Source organism: Artemia franciscana, chromosome 7 (genome assembly GCF_032884065.1).
Source record: "Artemia franciscana chromosome 7, ASM3288406v1, whole genome shotgun sequence".
NCBI lineage: Eukaryota > Metazoa > Arthropoda > Branchiopoda > Anostraca > Artemiidae > Artemia > Artemia franciscana.
Window position 1 is genome coordinate 5,835,441 of NC_088869.1, and position 25,388 is coordinate 5,860,828.

General features: G+C 33.6%; 1 protein-coding gene across 1 annotated transcript in view; it reads left to right on the forward strand.

Moving 5' to 3' along the window:
- The window catches only part of LOC136028667 (elongation factor 1-gamma-like), a 100,431-nt gene that overhangs the window by 17,635 nt on the left and 57,408 nt on the right, over positions 1-25,388 (forward strand). Inside the window, exons 2-4 of the mRNA XM_065706494.1 lie at positions 1,166-1,342; positions 3,307-3,414; positions 21,629-21,847. Coding sequence (XP_065562566.1) covers positions 1,166-1,342; positions 3,307-3,414; positions 21,629-21,847 — 504 coding nt within the window. The remainder of the gene's footprint in view (positions 1-1,165; positions 1,343-3,306; positions 3,415-21,628; positions 21,848-25,388) is intronic.

Consider the following 25,388-nt stretch of genomic DNA (forward strand, 5'->3'; position numbering starts at 1 on the left):
TTTCATTTTCGACGCTCCGCGGCTTTTCTTCTAACCGCATGTGTCTTTGCTTTTCATTTTCATTTTTGACTCGCTCACTTTCTCAGCGTCGCACGTCTTTAGTCGTAAGGCTCTTTTTAAGAGTCAGTAATTGGAGGGTAGCTACCCCCCCCCCCGCACACACACGTCGTATTGTAACGAAATGCATCTAATAGAAATTACACACTCACAAACACGTCATTTTTTTCCGAGATGTATCCAATAGATTATTCAATAGTCCAAATATCATATAACAAGGCTTTTGAGGTTGATACAAACCACTAGAGCCTGAGGGTTGTAGGTTATGCACCTGGGGTGTTTAGGGTTCTTATCGAAGGGATCGTTGTATAAACTTTAGAGGTGGCTCAATTTGCTGAAATCGGAAGTTGTAATTCTCTTTTAAGAGAATTAGTCCCCCCTCCCCATCCAACTTCTGATTGGATTCAATATATCTGATTGAAATTGTGCGGTTTTGTTTGAAATAGCCCAAAGAACATATGACAATGCCTCCAGGGCTGGCACACACCACCCCCTCCCCCAGAGCCCTGGGCAAGGGTTTGAAGCTATGCCCTGGAGGCATACATGGTTTTTATGGACTGGATGTTTGTATTAAATTCAGATGGGTCTCATTTGATTTTAAATTGGAAGTTAAAATGCCCTTTTTAAGCGTCAAAGTGATTTGAGAGATCCCCCTCACGCCCATCATTTTCCATAACAAACATAAATAGTCGATGAAGACCACTCTGTCTTTCCATCAGAAACAAGAAGAACAGTAGGGAATTATTTTCGTGAGACAGTGGTATTCTAATTTGAATGAATATTTCGGCCCAATGTCCCAGGGCCGTCCTCAGCAAAACATAAATATTTAAAAAAAAAAGGACTTACAAAAACATAAGATCAATGAAACTAAAATGAAAATTTTATATAACAGTCCTAGCATCCTTACTTCAGTGAAGTTCAACCAGGACACTAGTGTCAAAAATTAATATAGATTTTAAGGAAAAAATATCAGCAATATGTATATTAAATTGACATTGCACATTCATTTGAATTTTTTCAGTAAAGATCGAATAAGATGATTTCGGAAACTCAGTTTTTGATTCAGGAATGCAGTTTTTAACTAACGTTTTTTGTTTTATTTTTTCAGTTGACCCGGATGAAATAAGGCGGCTTGGAAAACGTTTTAGAAAACTTGATTTGGACAATTCTGGCTCATTAAGTGTAGATGAATTTATGACTTTGCCCGAGTTGCAACAAAATCCCCTTTTTCAAAGAGTCATCGATATATTTGATAGCGATGGAAATGGAGAGGTGGATTTTAAAGGTTAGTTTTCATTTAACAGGTTTTGATAAATCTGGGACATGTAATACGGCTGTCACAAAGGGGTTGCTTTTTCCTTAAGCGTATGGGGAGTCCGTCAAGTTCTGCCTTTGAGATTTGCCATTTTAGTTCTAATGAGAGACACAACTACTCAACTTCAAATTCTATAGGAATCTTTTGATATCCAATCTTTTTCTGAGTTAAGTTGTGTTTTCATTTGGCTGACTTTTTCAACAATTAATTTTCGTAATCAAACACTATTTGAAACTACTGTTTTAAGATATCACCTTTTTTTAGTTCCATTTTCCTAGGAAAATACCAAATAATAATAATAATTATTTTTATTAGCCACTAAAGCCATAAAATGTTACACTGTAGACAACAACAAAAAACAAATGATAAAAAAATTACATTAGTCCAGTTATACACAACAATTCACACAGCTGTATTGAACAAAAAATGTGATTCGGATAAAGCGGATTACGAAAAGCTGTATACCGTTCCGATGCGGCGAGACTTGGGTTAGCTATCGCATATCTACGGGTAATCCTTCGATTGTGATCCCAAATTGGAATTCTCATTGATAACTTCTCATACTTGTACAAATCATTATGAATCATTTTTTATCCATCTCCATAAAAAGTCTCCAAAACAGCACTAAAGAAAGTACATATAGGATCCCAAACACATTATAAGGGCAGGCCAACACAATACGGTTACAGAAAGCGTTTGCTCTTTTAAACGATCCAGAAGCACCTCTAATCCCAGAACTCTTAGAACTTAGAAATGTTTAAGAAGGGCAGCACGAGTACTTTTCAAATCTGGCGAAATTGGCAAATTTAGATAACGCATAGTAGGCACAAATTCAGTAACATTATCACCTAGCACTGGACTTTGCGACCGATAATAACTACGATTACCAGAAAATCTGCCTACCTCGCTCTTACTCGCATTGAACTCTAGGACCATAGAAGCATACTGTTCACATAAAATTGTATAGTTTTCTTCAATTTGAGATAACGACTTACTTAAATTTAGAATGTCGTCTGCATATTTAATAACAATAAATCCAGACCACAAAAATAAAACTTGTCATGAGATTCATTTGTGCTGATACATCGCTATTATTATAGAGGGGTGGCGAAGAAACGGCACCCGGACCAAAACCCTTTCTCATCGGAACTATCGCTTGCGAAATAAAGGTTTTATTAGCTGAAGGAAACTTCGAGTTAAAACGAAGCCGTCAATACATACTACGAAAAGGTACTACTATAGATCTATTTAAACCTCGTTGCCGAGCTGAAACAAGTATTTGTGGGTTTATTGAATCAAACGCCCTTCTCGCATCATGACCTGCAAGATGTAGTATTTTTCGCACCAATTAAATAAATTTGTAGATTGCGTTGACATGACTAAGAAATTTTTTTTAATCCAAATTAGTTATCAGATGCATAACACGCTGAATTTATCTCATCAATTATAAGCAACTCCGTCAGTTTACATAGTTATGAAGAGACGGTTATTTTTCAATGCTAACTACACTTAGATGGCGATTTACCCCTCTCAATGACAGGAGCTATTAAACCGGTACAGAATACATCCGGAGCAAGGCCACTGTTAAAAATAATTTTAAGTAGAATTTTGTCAGTGTCTTGGTAGTAGGCCAAGACACTGACCAAACTCAGACTCACATTAAACTTCATGGCTATCATCGGGAGGTGATACCCTCGCGAACTCGTTCTTAAAATATTTAATCCAAACATTTTCATTCAGTGTTTTGAGGGGTGTTATGAGGAGCTCTGTGCTTTATAAACTTCCCACAGAGTTGGGGTCACTTTACAGGACCTGGCTATTATCATCGATCACTTATTAGAAAATTCATTTTATGCTGACAAGATCTTCTGAAAGTTTTTTTATTTTTTGTATTTCTGGGAATTCTAACATTAGTTTTTTAATTTTTTTTTCAGAATTTATTCAAGGAGTTTCACAATTTAGTGTGAAGGGAGACAAAGAATCAAAACTACGTTTCGCCTTTAGGATTTATGATATGGACAATGATGGTTTTATTTCCAATGGTGAATTATTCCAAATAAGATAATATTAAAAAAAAAAGAAAATACATCAGAATACAATTGAATCCTGTGGAAATGATGCCAAAAAATTAGAAACTAGAATTCTAATGAAAACTAATGAATATGAAGTAATAGGAGAATCATAATGGTATAATAATATGAAAACTAGTAAATAATAAAAACTGACAATGTAGAACTAAAACCCGAAGATAGCTGTTGGTAGCTAATGGGAGGATCAGGGATGGATACAGAATTAGCGTTTCAGGAAGGGGGTACCAACGGAGCTTGGGCTACCCCATTTGTATTTTTTGCCTCTCTTCATCTGTAAACAGCGGAACCTTGGATCTGCTCCGTCAGCCTAAAGCAAAACATCAGAAAATAGATGAGAACACAGTTGCATCCTCTAGAATTGACGTGAAAAGTTTTGAACCAGTGATAATTAGTATTAGTGTTATTATTTAGTGAAAACCCGTCTTCATACAAAAAGAAAAATGAACGAGGTATGCAAAAAAATACATTTGCCGCATTAAGGATTTCCCCCCAGCTATTGCAGCTATTAAAGAATAGTGGCAGTAATATTAGTAGTAGGAGCGCATATTGCCTTTTGGTCAATTGATCTTCCACTTTAAGCATACTTTGGGAGTTTCAACTGAATATATAAATCAATTCTTTAGATACGCTATTTTTAAAATCTAAATGCGCATGTCGTCTTTTGTTAGTTCGAATTTGCCATCAGTATTCTCTCAAATTTTACCTGCATAGACTTGGCCTTAGTAGTATTAGTATCAGAGTATTTTTGGTGATAGTAGTTGTAGTGTTAGTGTTGTATTAGTAGTAGTTGTAAAAGCAACAGAGTATTATGCTTTTTAGGACGAAAGACAATTCAAAAAAAGAAAAAAAAAAGAACACGGGTATTTGTAACAAATGTGAGGATGAAGAGCTATGACAGTGTAACTATTGTAGAACGAGTTGTTTCCAAGCGCCGTTTGAAATCTTTTGGTTGTGTTTTCCTTTTTTTATAAACGACTATTGTATGATCATTTTCAGTTTGATATGTTTTGACTCTCGCTGTCCAGGTGGATTTTCATCTAACTGCGCGGTTTTGCGTTCTTTACCCGCAAGCCTGTTTTCTTGCTGTTCTTGTGATTCCTCGGCACGCTTTCTTTTCTTACTTTCTCTATCAGCCGCAAGTTTTTTGGCATAGACTCTTTGAGCAGCTTCCTCGGCTGTTGTCATTGTAGGTTCTTCAGTCATTTTACAATTAAACATTTTTCCGTCCACGATCTTCTTACAATTAAAATTTGTCTTTAGACAATTTTCTTAAATACTTTTAATGGCGTCATCGTCATAACAAACATGACGACAACTATCTTCATGACGTCCTGATGACATGACGTCACTCGACACACAGACAACATATTTTTATATATATAGATAATATAAGGCAATAAATAAATAATAAAAAGGGACTTCTCACAAAACTAAGCCAAAAGCTACAGGTCCAACTAAGCCGAGAGCTCCTGGGGTAACTAAACCAACAGCTAAAGTTGCAAGTAAGTCAACAGCTACTGGTAATAATTATGTGTTGGTAGATCTTCTTCATCTACAATATCATACGACAACAAATAAGATTTATATTTGCTGTCGGACACAGCAGATCCCGTAGTTTTTGCGGCCATATGCCTTTGTGCTAGCTTCCTCTGGCTTTCTCGTAATATTTTTTCCCTCAAGACTAGCTCATGCTCTCTCTGCCTTTTTGGATAACAACAATGAAGAAGTGTTTCTTTGAGTTTTTCTTGATAAGTAGCTAAAATACAATTTAAAATATAAAAAAAAATTAATCTCACCATAGGGGTAAAGACTGATACCGAGTCAGGAATTGGCAATAAGCACATTTTGTAATCCTTTAAACTTAACTGATCCTGAAACATATCTATTTTGTCTTTAATAACATTAACAAAACCTTTCATTATGAAGCTAGTTCCAGGTAGAACCATACCAAATATTTTTAGGTCAATATCAAGAACATTTTTCAATGTGTTATTAGTTCCATTATAAATCCTGCTGAAGTTATCATCTACAGAAATTACTGCTAATGTTATTAGCAGTAATTTCAACAAAATCCACAAGTAGTACCCAAGATTTCGTAACAAAGGAAGGGGTGAACCGATACTCCTTGCTAGCATGTATTTTCTTTTATTTTTACTTTTTAAGGGAAGAATTTTCAAAGTAGGATGCATCCTTCTGTCTTCTTTATCAATATCCTTTGTTATAAAAATCAATTTACCTGCTTTTGAGTATAAGTAGCTGTATATGTTTTGCATGGGTCCTAAAATTCTCTTAATAAATTCCCATATTATTGGGCATACACCAATAAATGCCAGGAAATTTAAAAATTTGAAAAGACTGATAATAATCTTAAGTGCACCGTTAATAGCGTTAACTTCTTTCAGCATGTCAGTTATTTTTTTTACGTCTTCATCCTTCATCAAATTTCTAACCAAATTATCCATCTTTTCATTTGTTGTATCTAAAATGCACTCTGCTGATTTAGACATATTTTCTAATGTAATGGATATATGCTTTGCTGGTTTCCCGACAAGCAGTATCCAAAATAGAAACAATGTACAAAGTCTTATGTCCTTACTATCAATGATGAAAAAAGTAGCGTGTAATTTTACCCACTCAGGGAGGAACATAAATACAATAAAACCAAACATAAAATATTGAAATAATAACCATACAACTGAACTGTTGATATTCACACCTAATTCGACGAGAGTCATCGTTAGTAGTATTACTGTGAATGCAAAAATCCAGTAAATCAGCCATGAAAACAGTTTTAGAAAACAAAACTGAATAACTCTGTCGTTTAGAGCCCTTCCTCTTATCTCACCTCTTGTTTCTGCCATTTTTCTCACTCACCTTCTGAGGAAATGTTATGTGTAGCAATTGAGAACATTGAAAAGCAAATCATATAAAGGAATTTTTAGCCAGTTTGCTATACAGATTTCTAGTTAAAACCTGGTGTTTTAAAATATAATATACAAAATATTTTTTGTATTTTGAGTTTTTTTATTAATGCGGTTAATATTAAAAATAAACCAAACTCAATATTCTGGGAGTATCAGAAGAAGTGCTCGACAAAAATTTCAGAATACATAGTTTTACAGAATTGGCAAATGTTTGAAATTAAAATGACTTCAAAGTAGCTGCTGAAGTCTTTATACTCTGAATTCGGCTCATTTGGCATGGGAGAGGAAAGTAAAAAATACTTTTCTCCGCAACATTCTAATACCTACTTTCTTACAGAAACACTACTTATCTCTCTTAGATACGGGGAATGGTTGAGGTCCTCTCATAAGACAATAGCTTCAACCTGGAAAACACTTCAACAACCTCTTAGCTATACTAAAAATTTAGCAGATTTTGCTATTGAAATTTTTCATTATTATCTGTTGTAAATTTTTGAAGTTTAATAATGCTTGCTTTTCAAGCCAAGGAACTGAAAATTTCCTGTAAATGGTTTTTGGCTAGTGTAATTTCAAGCGTGTACTTCCAGGCTGTTTTTAAAATACCAGTAAATTGGTTTTCAAAATAACATCTTACTGTTGAAACTAATCAAAATAATACTCTCTAGGCTAGAATCCACCGAAAACGGCAAAATTTTTCTCACTTGCTAGTTTTTCTTGGAAATCCACCCACCCCCTAAGCCCCCCTACCCCGACCCTCCCCCAACCCCACAGACCTAAATTTTTTCTTTTTAGTTTCTTTTTTTTAGTTTTCTTTTTATTGTCATTTTTTAAGAATTAACGACGCTTCTTGAATTATTTTTTTTTTCTGTCTTTTTTTTTACAGGTTTTTTCCTTTTTTTATTTTTTATATTTTTTTTTAGTTTTTTCTTTAGTATTTTTTTTTAGTTTTCTATACTAAGCCAAAATTTTTTAAATTTTCTTTATTCAGTAGAAGTAGTAATGCAAAGACTTCGACTACGCTTGATGAGACAAAAAGCGTAATAGTTGCAATTAGTAAAGGGGGAAAATTGCCAAGGTATATGAGCAGCCCTGATCGTAATACAAATGTCCAATTTTGTAATGTTCATGATTTTGGTTTTGACATAGAAACCCATCACGCTTCGAAGATTACTTTTTCGGGATTAAAACCTGAAATTAACAAGTGGAAACACATGAAACCACCAACCAGGATTCAATCATCTGATATTAAAATTGATTAGAAAGAAAACATTCCAGAACTACCGGAAGATGGTGACATTTCAACTATTTCACTATTACGCTTTTTGAATGAAGACTAGCCATTAAACTCGGGGAGCACATGGGACGTGCACGCAAGGATGCAATGAACGAAAAGCCATTTTCTATACTTGACTGGAAAAAACCCAATGGAGAAGCATTGGAAATACCAGATAATACTATTTCAAAATTTTCTTTATTCAGCAGAAGTAGTAATGCAAAGACTTCGACTGCGTTTGAAAAGACAAAAAGCATAATAGTTGCAATTACTAAAGGGGGAAAGTTGCCAAGGGTTATGAGCAGCCCTGATCGTAATACAAAAGTCAAATTTTGTACCTTTTAACTTTTTTATTTTTTTTTATTTTTTATTTTTTAGTTTTCTTTTTCTGCTTTATTTTTCAGTTTTTTTCCTTTTTTTAGTTTTTTTTCTTTTTCAGTTTTTAGTTTTTTTTTCTTTTTTGTTTTTTTGCTGTTTTTACCCTTTTTTTAGTTTTTTTTTTCTTTTTTAGTTTTTACCTTTTTTTTAGTCTTTTAGCTTTCTTAGTTATTTAGTAGTTTTTACCTGTTTTTAGTTTTTTTTTTCTTTTTTAGTTTTTTTTTCTTTTGTTTTAATGCTAAAGCCAATGTTTGAACCTGGAACCTCTCGGACCTAGAACCTGGAACATAACGCTTTACCAACTCAGCTACTTCGGCTTGAATACATTTACCTTTTTTGTTTTTTTTTAATTTTTATTTTTATTTTTTTTAGTTTTCTTTTTCTCCTTTATTTGTCAGTTTTTTTCCTTTTTTTAGTTTTTTTTCCTTTTCAGTTTTTAGTTTTTTTAGTTTTTAGTTTTTACCTTTTTTTTGGTTTTTTTAGTTTTTTTTTTACTTTTTTAGTTTTTAGTTTTTTACCCTTTTTTAGTTTTTTAGTTTTTTTTAGTATTTTCTTTTTAGTTTTTATCTTTTTTAATTTTTTTTTCTTATTTTGTATTAATGCTAAAGCCAAGGTTCGAACCTGGAACCTCTCGGACCTAGAACCTGGAACATAACGCTTAACCAACTGAGCTACTGTATTTGTATTTGTATCGGATTAACGACGCTTCTTGACTACTAAGGTCCCTGCGTCGGCCCTGTAGTGCATTCCTGCAGCATGGTTCGATCTCTGGGTCCCTTATTACCACGCTAAGGTCAAACCCACTGCGCCAACACAGGTAGTTATATAACTGAGCTACTTGCTTGAATACATTCATTTTTGAATTGGTATGTGATGAAATAATTCAGACGTCATATATATATATATATATATATATATATATATATATATATATATATATATATATATATATATATATATATATATATATATATATATACTAGCTGTTGGGGTGGCGCGAAGCGCCACCCCAACACTTAGTTGGTGGGCTGCTTCGCGCCCCCCCAAGCCCGCGCGTAAGTCGTTACGCGCCATATTAGTTACGCGCCATTGTAGTTGTGTCCCTGTGTCCCACCTGTGAATAGAGATAGATATATATATATATATATATATATATATATATATATATATATATATATATATATATATATATATATATATATATATATATATATATATATATATATATATATATATATATATATATATATATATATATATATATATATATATATATATATATATATATATATATATATATATTATATATATATATATATATATATATATATATGTTTTTAACTACGTAAAACATGCGAATATACAACATTCTTCGCTGTCCCATTGTCTATGCATATAAATAGATTGTCAGGTTTACTGACTCTTGAACATGCAACATATAATCGTCCATGGGAAAAACAATCCGTATTCAGATCTATACCTCATTATTCTAATGATGTGTCCCTGTGTCCCGGTCGTCATTTGTGTCCCGGTGTCCCAGTTTGTAATTTCTCTTTGAGTGTCCCGGTTGTCATTTATATTCCCTGTGTCCCGGTGTCCCGGTCGTCATTTGTGTCCCGGTGTCCCGGTCTGTAATTTCTATTCGAACAATCCCTGTGTCCCGGTCGTCATTTATATATCCCGCCTGTACCCCCGGCGTCCCCGTTGTAGTTGTGCCCCTGTTTCCCGGTCGTCATTTATATTCCCTATGTCCCGGTCGTGATTTGTGTCAAGCGCCACCCCAAAACCTAGTTGGTGGGGCGCTTCGAGCCCCCCAAGCCCCCCTGCGCGCGTAAGTCGTTACGCGCCATTGTAGTTGTGTCCCTGTGTCCAACCTGTGAATAGATATATCTATCTATATATATAAAAATAAGTTGTCTGTGGATCTGTGGATGGATCAGGTGACGTCACCTGAAAAAACTGGATCAGGTGACGTCAAAACTGAAAAAACTAAAAAAAGGCAAAAACTACAAAAAAAAACTAAAAACTAATAAAAAAAATAAAAAAGCTAAAAAACTAAAAAAACTAAAAAAAGGCAAAAACTACAAAAAAAACTAAAAACTAATAAAAAAGCTAAAAAACTAAAAAAACTAAAAAAAGGCAAAAACTACAAAAAAAACTAAAAACTAATAAAAAAAATAAAAAAGCTAAAAAACTAAAAAAACTAAAAAAAGGTAAAAAACTAAAAAAACTAAAAACTAAAAAAAACTAAAAAAAAAGGAAAAAACTGAAAAATAAGCTAAAATAAAGGTAAAAACCAATAAAAAACTAAAAAAAAAACTGAAAAAACTAAAAAAAGGCAAAAACTACAAAAAAAAACTAAAAACTAATAAAAAAAGTAAAAAAGCTAAAAAACTAAAAAAACTAAAAAAAGGTAAAAAACTAAAAAAAATAAAAAATAAAAAAAAACTAAAAAAAAGGAAAAAACTGAAAAATAAGCTAAAATAAAGGTAAAAACCAATAAAAAACTAAAAAGAAAAAAAGGAAAAAACTAAAAAAAATTTTCATCTAAAAAACTAAAAAAAACTAAAAAAGGTAAAAACTAAAAGAACTAAAAAAGAAAAAAATAAATGACGAAACTCAAAGAGAAAGCGACCAGGACAAAAGGAATGTTCGATTAGCAATCAACAAAGCACCGGGACACAGGGAGTATAAATGACGACCAGGACATAAGTAAAAAAAAAAACTATCTATATATATAAAAATAAGTTGTCTGTGGATCTGTGGATCGTGGATCAGGTGACGTCACCTGAAAAAACTGGATCAGGTGTTGTCAAAACTGAAAAAACTAAAAAAAGGCAAAAACTACAAAAAAAACTAAAAACTAATAAAAAAAATAAAAAAGCTAAAAAACTAAAAAAACTAAAAACAGGCAAAAACTACAAAAAAAACTAAAAACTAATAAAAAAGCTAAAAAACTAAAAAAACTAAAAAAAAGGCAAAAACTACAAAAAAAACTAAAAACTAATAAAAAAAATAAAAAAGCTAAAAAACTAAAAAAACTAAAAAAAGGTAAAAAACTAAAAAAACTAAAAACTAAAAAAAACTAAAAAAAAGGAAAAAACTGAAAAATAAGCTAAAATAAAGGTAAAAACCAATAAAAAACTAAAAAAAAAAACTGAAAAAACTAAAAAAAGGCAAAAACTACAAAAAAACTAAAAACTAATAAAAAAAGTAAAAAAGCTAAAAAACTAAAAAAAACTAAAAAAAGGTAAAAAACTAAAAAAAATAAAAAAAAAATAAAAAAAAACTAAAAAAAAAGGAAAAAACTGAAAAATAAGCTAACATAAAGGTAAAAACCAATAAAAAACTAAAAAGAAAAAAAGGAAAAAACTAAAAAAAAATTTCATCTAAAAAACTAAAAAAAACTAAAAAAGGTAAAAACTAAAAGAACTAAAAAAGAAAAAAATAAATGACGACACTCAAAGAGAAAGCGACCAGGACAGAAGGAATGTTCGATTAGCAATCAACAAAGCACCGGGACACAGGGAGTATAAATGACGACCAGGACATAAGTAAAAAAAAAAATTAACAAAACTAAAAAGAAGGTAAAAACTACAAAAAAACTAAAAAGAAAAAAAAAACTAAAAACTAATAAAAAAACTAAAAAATCTAAAAATCTAAATAAACTAAAAAAGAAAAAAAAAGGAAAAAAATAAAGGAGAAAAACAAAACTAAAAAACGAATGTATATACAGACCGGTACACCGGGATACAAATGACGACCGGGACACAGGGAATATAAATGACGACCGGGACACAGGGACACAACTACAACGGGGACACCGGGGGAAACAGGGGGATATAAATGACGACCGGGACAAAAAAACTAAAAAGAAAAAAAAACTAAAAACTAATAAAAAAACTAAAAAATCTAAAAATCTAAATAAGCTAAAAAAGAAAAAAAAGGAAAAAAATAAAGGAGAAAAACAAAACTAAAAAACGAATGTATATACAGACCGGGACACCGGGATACAAATGACGACCGGGACACAGGGAATATAAATGACGACCGGGACACAGGGACACAACTACAACGGGGACACCGGGGGAAACAGGGGGATGTAAATGACGACCGGGACACCGGGACAGGGAATGGTCGATTAGCAATCACCATCAACAAAGCTCAAGGGCAATCATTAGAATCATGAGGTATAGATCTGAATACAGATTGTTTTCCCATGGACCATTATATGTTGCATGTTCAAGAGTCGGTAAACCTGACAATCTATTTATATGCAAAGACAATGGGACAGCAAAGAATGTTGTATATTCGCAAGTTTTACGTAGTTAAAACCATATATATATATATATATATATATATATATATATATATATATATATATATATATATATATATATATATATATATATATATATATATATATATATATATATATATATATATATATATATATATATATATATATATATCTATATTCACAGGTGGGACATAGGGACACAACTACAATGGCGCGTAACTATTATGGCGCGTAACGACTTACGCGCCAACTAGGTGTTGCCAACTAGGTGTTGGGGGGGCGAAGCGCCCCCACCAACTAGGTGTTGGGGTGGCGCGAAGCGCCACCCCAACAGCTAGTATATATATATATATATATATATATACTAGCTGTTGGGGTGGCGCTTCGCGCCACCCCAACACCTAGTTGGTGGGGGCGCTTCGCGCCCCCCCACCCCCAAGCCCCCCCCGCACGCGTAAGTCGTTACGCGCCATATTAGTTACGCGCCATTGTAGTTGTGTCCCTATGTCCCACCTGTGAATATAGATAGATATATATATATATATATATATATATATATATATATATATATATATATATATATATATATATATATATATATATATATATATATATATATATATATATATATATATATATATATGTTTTTAACTACGTAAAACTTGCGAATATACAACATTCTTTGCTGTCCCATTGTCTGTGCATATAAATAGATTGTCAGGTTTACCGACTCTTGAACATGCAACATATAATGGTCCATGGGAAAACAATCCGTATTCAGATCTATACCTCATGATTCTAATGATTGCCCTTGAGCTTTGTTGATGGTGATTGCTAATCGACCATTCCCTGAGTCGCCGTCGTCATTTATATATCCCCCTGTGCACCCCGGCGTCCCCTTTGTAGTTATGTCCCTGTGTCCCGGTCGTCGTAATTTATACTCCCTGTGTCCCGGTGCTTTGTTGATTGCTAATCGAACATTCCTTTTGTCCCGGTCGCTTTCTCTTTGAGTGTCGTCATTTATTTAGATTGTCAGGTTTACCGACTCTTGAACATGCAACATATAATTGTCCATGGGAAAAACAATCCATATTCAGATCTATACCTCATGATTCTAATGATTGCCCTTGAGCTTTGTTGATGGTGATTGCTAATTGAACATTCCCTGTGTCCCGGTCGTCATTTATATTCCCAGTATCCCGGTCGTTTTTTAGGTTTTTTAGTTTTTTTCTTTTAGTTTTTTTTTTGAAGTTTTTATCTTTTTAGTTTTTTTATTTTTATTTATATTTTTTTAGTTTTCTTTTTCTCCTTTATTTTTCTGTTTTTTTCCTTTTTTTAGTTTTTTTTTTCTTTTTTAGTTCTTTTAGTTTTTACCTTTTTTAGTTTTTTTTAGTTTTTTAGATGAAAATTTTTTTTAGTTTTTTTCCTTTTTTTCTTTTTAGTTTTTTATTGGTTTTTACCTTTTTTTTTTAGCTTTTTTAGTTTTTTTTCGTTTTTTCTTTTTACTTTTTTTTTTAGTTTTTATCTTAGTTTTTTTTTGAAGTTTTTATCTTTTTAGTTTTTTTATTTTTATTTATATTTTTTTAGTTTTCTTTTTCTCCTTTATTTTTCAGTTTTTTTCCTTTTTTTAGTTTTTTTTTCTTTTTTAGTTCTTTTAGTTTTTACTTTTTTTAGTTTTTTTTAGTTTTTTAGATGAAAATTTTTTTTAGTTTTTTTCCTTTTTTTCTTTTTAGTTTTTTTATTGGTTTTTACCCTTTTTTTTTAGCTTTTTTAGTTTTTTTTTCGTTTTTCTTTTTACTTTTTTTTTTAGTTTTTATCTTTTTTATTTTTTTTATTTTTATTCTTAATTTTATTAGTTTTCTTTTTCTCTTCTATTTTTCAGTTTTTTCCTTTTTTTTAAGTTTTTTTTTAGTTGACGTCACCTGATCCATATATATATATATATATATATATATATATATATATATATATATATATATATATATATATATATATATATATATATATATATATATATATGTTTTTAACTACGTAAAACATGCGAATATACTACATTCTTCGCTGTCTCATTGTCTATGCATATAAATAGATTTGTCATTTGTGTCCCGGTTTGTAATTTCTATTCGAACAATCCCTGTGTCCCGGTCGTCATTTATATATCCCGCCTGTGCCCCCGGCGTCCTCGTTGTAGTTGTGTCCCTGTGTCCCGGTCGTCATTTATATTCCCTGTGTCCCGGTCGTCATTTGTGTCCCGGTGTCCCGGTATGTAATTTCATCAGTTGACAAACATGACGTCATTCGACAAACAACTTCATGACGCATACAGCTCAATCCTTAAAATGACGTCAGTCGACAAACATGACGTCAGTCAACACACAAACATGACGTCACCCGACAGACAGACCCACACATCCACAGACAACTTATTTTTATATATATAGAAGATATACAACTTATTTATATATATATATATATATATATATATATATATATATATATATATATATATATATATATATATATATATATATGTGTGTGTGTGTGTAAAAATAAGTTATCTGTGTGTCTGTCGAGTGACGTCATGTTTGTGTGTCGACTGACGAAATTACAGACCGGGACATCAAGACACAAATGACAACCGGGACACTCAAAGAGAAAGCGACCGGGACACAAGGAATGTTCGATTAGCAATCACCATCAACAAAGCACCGGGACACAAATGACGACCGGGACACAGGGAATATAAATGAGGACCAGGACACTCAAAGAGAAATTACAGATCGGGACACCGGAACACAAATGACGACCGGGACACAGGGAATATAAATGACGACCGCGACACTCAAAGAGCCATCAACAAAGCACAGGGACACAAATGACGACCGGGACACAGGGAATATAAATGACGACCAGGACACTCAAAGAGAAATTACAGACCGGGACACTGGAACACAAATGACGACCGGGACACAGGGAATATAAATGACGACCGCGACACTCAGAGAGAAATTACAGACTGGGACACAAATGACGACCGGGACACAGGGAAACAACTACAACGGGACGCTGGGGGGCACAGGGGGATATATAAATGACGACGGGGACACAGGGAATGTTCGATTAGCAATCACCATCAACAAAGCTCAAGGGCAATCATTAGAATAATGAGGTATAGATCTGAATGCAGATTGTTTTTCCCATGGACAATTATATGTTGCATATTCAAGAGTTGGTAAACCTGACAATCTATTTATATGCACAGACAATGGGACAGCCAAGAATGTTGTATATTCGCAAGTTTTGTGTAGTTAAAAATATATATATATATATATATATATATATATATATATATATATATATATATATATATATATATATATATATATTATATATATATATATATATAAAAATAAGTTGTCTGTCTGTGGATCTGTCAGGTGACGTCATGTTTCTGTGTCGACTGACGTCATGTTTTCGACTGACGAAATTACAGACCGGGACATCGGGACACAAATGACGACCGTGACACCGGCACATGGGAATATAAATGACGACCGGGACACAAGGAATGTTCGATTAGCAATCACCATCAACAAAGCACCGGGACACAAATGACGACCGAGCCACAGGGAGTATAAATGAAGACCAGGACATAAGTAAAAAAAATATAAAAATAAAAAAAGGTAAAAACTACAAAAAAAGAAAAAGAAAAAAAAACTAAAAACTAATAAAAAGCTAAAAAAGCTAAAAAGCTAAAAAAAAAACTAAAAAAGAAAATAAAATGAAAAAGGAAAAAAAATGAAAAATAAAGGAGAAAAACAAAACTAAAAAAAAGAAAAAAAAACTAAAAAAAGGTAAAAAACTAAACCTAAAAAAAGACCAATTCAAAAACGAATGTATATACAGACCGACACAAATGACGACCGGGACACCGGGACCTGACGACCAGGACACATGGACACAACTACAACAGGGACGCCGGGGGGCTCAGGGGGATATATAAATGACGATGGCGACACAGGGAATCGTCGATTAGCAATCACCATCAACAAAGCTCAAGGGCAATCATTAGAATCATGAGGTATAGATCTGAATACGGATTGTTTTCCCATGGACCATTATATGTTGCATGTTCAAGAGTTTTTAAACCTGACATTCTATTTATATGCACAGACAATGGGACAGCAAAGAATGTTGTATATTCGTAAGTTTTACGTAGTTAAATATATATATATATATATATATATATATATATATATATATATATATATATATCTATATATATAAAATAAGTTGTCTGTCTGTGGATCAGGTGACGTCATGTTTCTGTGTCGGCTGACGTCATGAAATTAGTTGTCGTCATTTTTGCTTTGACGGTGACGTCATTCAAGATATTTAAGACATGCGTTCACGGAAAAATGTTTAATTGTAAAATGACTGAAGAACCTACAATGGCAACAGCCGAGGAAGCTGCTCAAAGAGTCTATGCCAAAAAACTTGCTGCTGATAGAGAAAGTAAGAAAAGAAAGCGTGCCGAGGAATCACAAGAACAGCAAGAAAACAGGCTTGCAGCTGATAGAGAAAGTAAGAAAAGAAAGCGTGCCGAGGAATCACAAGAACAGCAAGAAAACAGGCTTGCGGCTAAAGAACGCAAAACCGCGCAGTTAGATGAAAATCCACCTGGAAAGCGAGAGTCAAAACATATCAAAACTGAAAATACTAAAAAAAACTAAAAAAGCTAAAAAACTAAAAAAAGGTAAAAAACTAAATACTAAAAAATAAAAAAAAACTAGAAAAGGTAAAAACTACAAAAAAAAAAAAAAAACAAAGACTAATAAATGAAACTAAAAAAAACTAAAAACTGAAAAAGGAAAAAAGCTGAAAAATAGAGGAGAAAAAGAAAACTAAAAACTGGGACACAGGGAATATAAATGACGACCGGGACACTCAATGAGAAATTACAGACTGGGACACTCAAAGATAAATTACAGACCGGGACACTGAGACACAAATGCCGACCGGGACACAGGGAATATAAATGACGACTGGGACGCTCAAAGAGAAATTACAGACCGGGACACTGGGACATAAATGACGACCGGGATACTTGGAATACAAATGACGATCGGGACACAGGAACACAACTACAAGGGGGATGCCGGGGGCACAGGGGGATATATAAATGACGACAAGGACACAGGGAATATAAATGACGACCGGAACACATCATATACCAATTCAAAAACGAATGTATTCAAGCCGAAGTAGCTGAGTTGGTAAAGCGTTATGTTCCAGGTCCGAGAGGTTCCAGGTTCGAACCTTGGCTTTAGCATTAATACAAAAGAAGAAAAAAACTAAAAAAGGTAAAATACAAAAGAAGAAAAAAAACTAAAAAAGGTAAAAACTACAAAAAAACTAAAAAGAAAATATTAAAGAAAACTAAAAAACTAAAAAAGCTAAAAAACTAAAAAATAGGTAAAAAACGAAATATTAAAAAAGAAAAAACCTAAAAAAAAACTAAAAAAAGGTAAAAACTACAAAAAAAAATAAAAAGAACAAAAACAAAAACTAATAAAAAGAAACTAAAAAAAACTAAAAACTGAAAAAGAAAAATAACTAAAAAAAGGAAAAAAAAATGAAAAATAAAGGAGAAAAAGAAAACTAAAAACCGGGACACAGGGAATATAAATGACGACCGGGACACTCAAAGAGAAATTACAGACTGGGACACTCAAAGATAAATTACAGACCGGGACACAAATGACGACTGGGACACAGGGAATATAAATGACGACTGGGACACAGGGACACAACTACAAGGGGGGTGCCGGGGGCACAGGGGGATATATAAATGACGATGGGAACACAGGGTATTATGTTGCATGTTCAAGAGTCGGTAAACCTGACAATCTATTTATATGCACAGACAATATATATATATATATATATATATATATATATATATATATATATATATATATATATATATATATATATATATATATATATATATATATATATATATATAATATATATATATGTATATATATATATATATATATATATACATATATATATATATATATATATATATATATATATATATATATATATATATATATATATATATATATATATATATATATCTTTCTATATTCACTGGTGGGACACAGGGATACAACTACAATGGTGCGTAACGACTTACGCGCGCGGGGGGCTTGGGGGGGGGGCGAAGCGCCCCCACCAACTAGGTATGCACCGAGAGCTAGGTGGCTTCGCCGCCGGCACTCGGCACATAGTATGCTTCTATATATTGATTCTCACTGTCGCTTGTTTTTTAAACACAGACATTTTGTGGCTTATCTTTATGTCATGATGTCCAAATGGGCCTTAAATTAGAAGTATTGCCTTTACAAAATTATGTTTCTTTTTATTTGGCCTTAAACTTCTGCCTCGGCTTGTCTTTTGTCGTTATGAAAGACATATCGCCGAACCTTTGTCTCTTTTAATTGGTCAGGTGGTGGGACAAGAACTTTTTTCGCTTCCAACGATTTGTATAGTCCAGGTTTTTGACATCAAAGGTATGGTAGGCATTGATGTCCTTATGTCCTTATTGATGACTCCATGTCAAATCCCATACCCAATCATAATCGCTATCATTTTCGATTTTGACACGTTTTAATATCGCTGTCCAGATTGATTTTCATTGACTCACTGATATTTTCGGTGGTTCCTGTTTTCTAATCGCGTGTGTCTTTGCTCTTCATTTTCATTTTTGACTTGGTCACGTGCGGGGTGTTGCTTGTCTTCTAACTGCACGTGTCTTTGCTCTTCATTTTCAGTTTTGACTCGCTCACATGCTCGGTGTCGCATGTTTTCTAGCCCTTTTGTCTTTGGTTTTCATTTTCGACGCTCCGCGGCTTTTCTTCTAACCGCATGTGTCTTTGCTTTTCATTTTCATTTTTGACTCGCTCACTTTCTCAGCGTCGCACGTCTTTAGTCGTAAGGCTCTTTTTAAGAGTCAGTAATTGGAGGGTAGCTACCCCCCCCCCCCCCGCACACACACGTCGTATTGTAACGAAATGCATCTAATAGAAATTACACACTCACAAACACGTCATTTTTTTCCGAGATGTATCCAATAGATTATTCAATAGTCCAAATCTATATATATAAAAATAAGTTGTCTGTCTGTGGATGGATGGATGGATGTGTCAGGTGACGTCACCTGAAAAAACTGGATTAGGTGACGTCAAAACTGAAAAAACTAAAAAAAGGCAAAAACTACAAAAAAAACTAAAAACTAATAAAAAAAATAAAAAAGCTAAAAAACTAAAAAAACTATAAAGGTAAAAACCAATAAAAAACTAAAAAAAAAAGTGAAAAAACTAAAAAAAGGCAAAAACTACAAAAAAAAACTAAAAACTAATAAAAAAAGTAAAAAAGCTAAAAAACTAAAAAAACTAAAAAAACTAAAAAAAGGTAAAAAACTAAAAAAAATAAAAAATAAAAAAATAAAAAATAAAAAAAAACTAAAAAAAAGGAAAAAACTGAAAAATAAGCTAAAATAAAGGTAAAAACCAATAAAAAACTAAAAAAAAAGGAAAAAACTAATAAATGACGACACTCAAAGAGAAAGCGACCAGGACATGTACACCGGGATACAAATGACGACCGGGACACAGGGAATATAAATAACGACCGGGACACAGGGACACAACTACAACGGGGACACCGGGGGAAACAGGGGGATATAAATGACGACCGGGACAAAAAAACTAAAAAGAAATAAAAACTAAAAACTAATAAAAAAAACTAAAAAATCTAAAAATCTAAATAAGCTAAAAAAGAAAAAAAAGGAAAAAAATAAAGGAGAAAAACAAAACTAAAAAACGAATGTATATACAGACCGGGACACCGGGATACAAATGATGACCGGGACCCGGGACACAGGGAATATAAATGACGACCGGGACACAGGGACACAACTACAACGGGGACACCGGGGGAAACAGGGGGATGTAAATGACGACCGGGACACCGGGACAGGGAATGGTCGATTAGCAATCACCATCAACAAAGCTCAAGGGCAATCATTAGAATCATGAGGTATAGATCTGAATACAGATTGTTTTCCCATGGACCATTATATGTTGCATGTTCAAGAGTCGGTAAACCTGACAATCTATTTATATGCAAAGACAATGGGACAGCAAAGAATGTTGTATATTCGCAAGTTTTACGTAGTTAAAACCATATATATATATATATATCTATATTCACAGGTGGGACATAGGGACACAACTACAATGGCGCGTAACTATTATGGCGCGTAACGACTTACGCGCGCGGGGGGGCTTGGGGGGGGCGCGAAGCGCCCCCACCAACTAGGTGTTGGGGTGGCGCGAAGCGCCACCCCAACAGCTAGTATCATATAACAAGGCTTTTGAGGTTGATACAAACCACTAGAGCCTGAGGGTTGTAGGTTATGCACCTGGGGTGTTTAGGGTTCTTATCGAAGGGATCGTTGTATAAACTTTAGAGGTGGCTCAATTTGCTGAAATCGGAAGTTGTAATTCTCTTTTAAGAGAATTAGTCCCCCCCTCCCCATCCAACTTCTGATTGGATTCAATATATCTGATTGAAATTGTGCGGTTTTGTTTGAAATAGCCCAAAGAACATATGACAATGCCTCCAGGGCTGGCACACCCCCCCCCCTCCCCCAGAGCCCTGGGCAAGGGCTTGAAGCTATGCCCTGGAGGCATACATGGTTTTTATGGACTGGATATTTGTATTAAATTCAGATGGGTCTCATTTGATTTTAAATTGGAAGTTAAAATGCCCTTTTTAAGCGTCAAAGTGATTTGAGAGATCCCCCTCACGCCCATCATTTTCCATAACAAACATAAATAGTCGATGAAGACCACTCTGTCTTTCCATCAGAAACAAGAAGAACAGTAGGGAATTATTTTCGTGAGACAGTGGTATTCTAATTTGAATGAATATTTCGGCCCAATGTCCCAGGGCCGTTCTCAGCAAAACATAAATATTTAAAAAAAAAAGGACTTACAAAAACATAAGATCAATGAAACTAAAATAAAAATTTTATAAAACAGTCCTAGCATCCTTACTTCAGTGAAGTTCAACCAGGACACTAGTGTCAAAAATTAATATAGATTTTAAGGAAAAAATATCAGCAATATGTATATTAAACTGACAATGCACATTCATTTGAATTTTTTTCAGGAAAGATCGAATAAGATGATTTCGGAAACTCAGTTTTTGATTCAGGAATGCAGGTTTTAACTAACGTTTTTTGTTTTATTTTTTCAGTTGACCTGGATGAAATAAGGCGGCTTGGAAAACGTTTTAGAAAACTTGATTTGGACAATTCTGGCTCATTAAGTGTAGATGAATTTATGACTTTGCCCGAGTTGCAACAAAATCCCCTTTTTCAAAGAGTCATCGATATATTTGATAGCGATGGAAATGGAGAGGTGGATTTTAAAGGTTAGTTTTCATTTAACAGGTTTTGATAAATCTGGGACATGTAATACGGCTGTCACAAAGGGGTTGCTTATTCCTTAAGCGTATTGGGAGTCCGTCAAGTTCTGCCTTTGAGATTTGCCATTTTAGTTCTAATGAGAGACACAACTACTCAACTTCAAATTCTATAGGAATCTTTTGATATCCAATCTTTTTCTGAGTTAAGTTTTGTTTTCATTTGGCTGACTTTTTCAACAATTAATTTTCGTAATCAAACACTATTTGAAACTACTGTTTTAAGATATCACCTTTTTTTAGTTCCATTTTCCTAGGAAAATACCAAATAATAATAATAATTATTTTTATTAGCCACTAAAGCCATAAAATGTTACATTGTAGACAACAACGAAAAACAAATGATAAAAAAATTACATTAGTCCAGTTATACACAACAATTCACACAGCTGTATTGAACAAAAAATGTGATTCGGATAAAGCGGATTACGAAAAGCTGTATACCGTTCCGATGCGGCGAGACTTGGGTTAGCTATCGCATATCTACGGGTAATCCTTCGATTGTGATCCCAAATTGGAATTCTCATTGATAACTTCTCATACTTGTACAAATCATTATGAATCATTTTTTATCCATCTCCATAAAAAGTCTCCAAAACAGCACTAAAGAAAGTGCATATAGGATCCCAAACACATTATAAGGGCAGGCCAACACAATACGGTTACAGAAAGCGTTTGCTCTTTTAAACGATCCAGAAGCACCTCTAATCCCAGAACTCTTAGAACTTAGAAATGTTTAAGAAGGGCAGCACGAGTACTTTTCAAATCTGGCGAAATTGGCAAATTTAGATAACGCATAGTAGGCAAAAATTCAGTAACATTATCACCTAGCACTGGACTTTGCGACCGATAATAACTACGATTACCAGAAAATCTGCCTACCTCGCTCTTACTCGCATTGAACTCTAGGACCATAGAAGCATACTGTTCACATAAAATTGTATAGTTTTCTTCAATTTAAGATAACGACTTACTTAAATTTAGAATGTCGTCTGCATATTTAATAACAATAAATCCAGACCACAAAAATAAAACTTGTCATGAGATTCATTTGTGCTGATACAACGCTATTATTATGAGGGGTGGCGAAGAACCGGCACCCGGACCAAAACCCTTTCTCATCGGAACTATCGCTTGCGAAATAAAGGTTTTATTAGCTGAAGGAAACTTCGAGTTAAAACGAAGCCGTCAATACATACTACGAAAAGGTACTACTATAGATCTATTTAAACCTCGTTGCCGAGCTGAAACAAGTATTTGTGGGTTTATAGAATCAAACGCCCTTCTCGCATCATGACCTGCAAGATGTAGTATTTATCGCACCAATTAAATAAATTTGTAGATTGCGTTGACATGACTAAGAAATTTTTTTTAATCCAAATTAGTTATCAGATGCATAACACGCTGAATTTATCTCATCAATTATAAGCAACTCCGTCAGTTTACATAGTTATGAAGAGACGGTTATTTTTCGATGCTAACTACACTTAGATGGCGATTTACCCCTCTCAATGACAGGAGCTATTAAACCGGTACAGAATACATCCGCCACTGTTTTTTTTTTATTTTTAACAGGAGCAAGGCCACTGTTAAAAATAATTTTAAGTAGAATTTCGTCAGTGTCTTGGTAGTAGGCCAAGACACTGACCAAACTCAGACTCACATTAAACTTCATGGCTATCATCGGGAGGTGATACCCTTGCGAACTCGTTCTTAAAATATTTAATCCAAACATTTTCATTCAGTGTTTTGAGGGGTGTTATGAGGAGCTCTGTGCTTCATAAACTTCCCACAGAGTTGGGGTCACTTTACAGGACCTGGCTATTATCATCGATCATTTATTAGACAATTCATTTTATGCTGACAAGATCTTCTGAAAGTTTTTTTATTTTTTGTATTTCTGGGAATTCTAACATTAGTTTTTTAATTTTTTTTTCAGAATTTATTCAAGGAGTTTCACAATTTAGTGTGAAGGGAGACAAAGAATCAAAACTACGTTTCGCCTTTAGGATTTATGACATGGACAATGATGGTTTTATTTCCAATGGTGAATTATTCCAGGTAAGATAATATTTAAAAAAAAAAAGAAAATACATCAGAATACAATTGAATCCTGTGGAATTGATGCCAAAAAATTAGAAACTAGAATTCTAATGAAAACTAATGAATATGAAGTAATAGGAGAATCATAATGGTATAATAATATGAAAACTAGTAAATAATGAAAACTGACAATGTAGAACTAAAACCGGAAGATAGCTGTTGGTAGCTAATGGGAGGATCAGGGATGGATACAGAATTAGCGTTTCAGGAAGGGGGTACCAACGGAGCTTGGGCTACCCCATTTGTATTTTTTGCCTCTCTTCATCTGTAAACAGCGGAACCTTGGATCTGCTCCGTCAGCCTAAAGCAAAACATCAGAAAATAGATGAGAACACAGTTGCATCCTCTAGAATTGACGTGAAAAGTTTTGAACCAGTGATAATTAGTATTAGTGTTATTATTTAGTGAAAATCCGTCTTCATACAAAAAGAAAAATGAACGAGGTATGCAAAAAAATACATTTGCCGCATTAAGGATTTCCCCCCCCCCAGCTATTGCAGCTATTAAAGAATAGTGGCAGTAATATTAGTAGTAGGAGCGCATATTGCCTTTTGGTCAATTGATCTTCCACTTTAAGCATACTTTGGGAGTTTCAACTGAATATATAAATCAATTCTTTAGCTATGCTATTTTTAAAATCTAATGCGCATGTCGTCTTTTGTTAGTTCGAATTTGCCATCAGTATTCTCTCAAATTTTACCTGCATAGACTTGGCCTTAGTAGTATTAGTATCAGAGTATTTTTGGTGATAGTAGTTGTAGTGTTAGTGTTGTATTAGTAGTAGTTGTAAAAGCAACAGAGTATTTTGCTTTTTAGGACGAAAGACAATTCAAAAAAAGAACACGGGTATTTGTAACAAATGTGAGGATGAAGAGCTATGACAGTGTAACTATTGTAGAACGAGTTGTTTCCAAGCGCCGTTTGAAATCTTTTGGTTGTGTTTTTCTTTTTTTATAAACAACTATTGTATGATCTGTTATATGAAGGCCAGATATGGAAAAAGTTCCAAAGGAGCCAGTTGCAGAATTTGGCAGAATTCCAAAATCTGCTATCAAGTTTAAAAATCTGCCACCAAATTCCATTTTCCACTTTTTTTTACCCCACTTTTTCCTTCGCGGTTGAAGAATGATGATGAGCTTTGAACAGCATGTCCAAATTGGATATCTCAGTGGGTATTTTGCGAAACGGAAGAGAAGGTGAAGGGGATATTCAATTTATCAGCGTTTGTAAGAACCTTCCAGAAGGGTGAAATGTAGAAGAAGTGGGGGAGAGCAACAGTGTTGCAAGATAACGGTGATTGAAACGCAGCTTAGAAGAGACTATGGAAGTGTATAAAGCTGATAGATGGCGTTTGATTCGTTCTGGTAGGAGATGACGAATGTGAAAA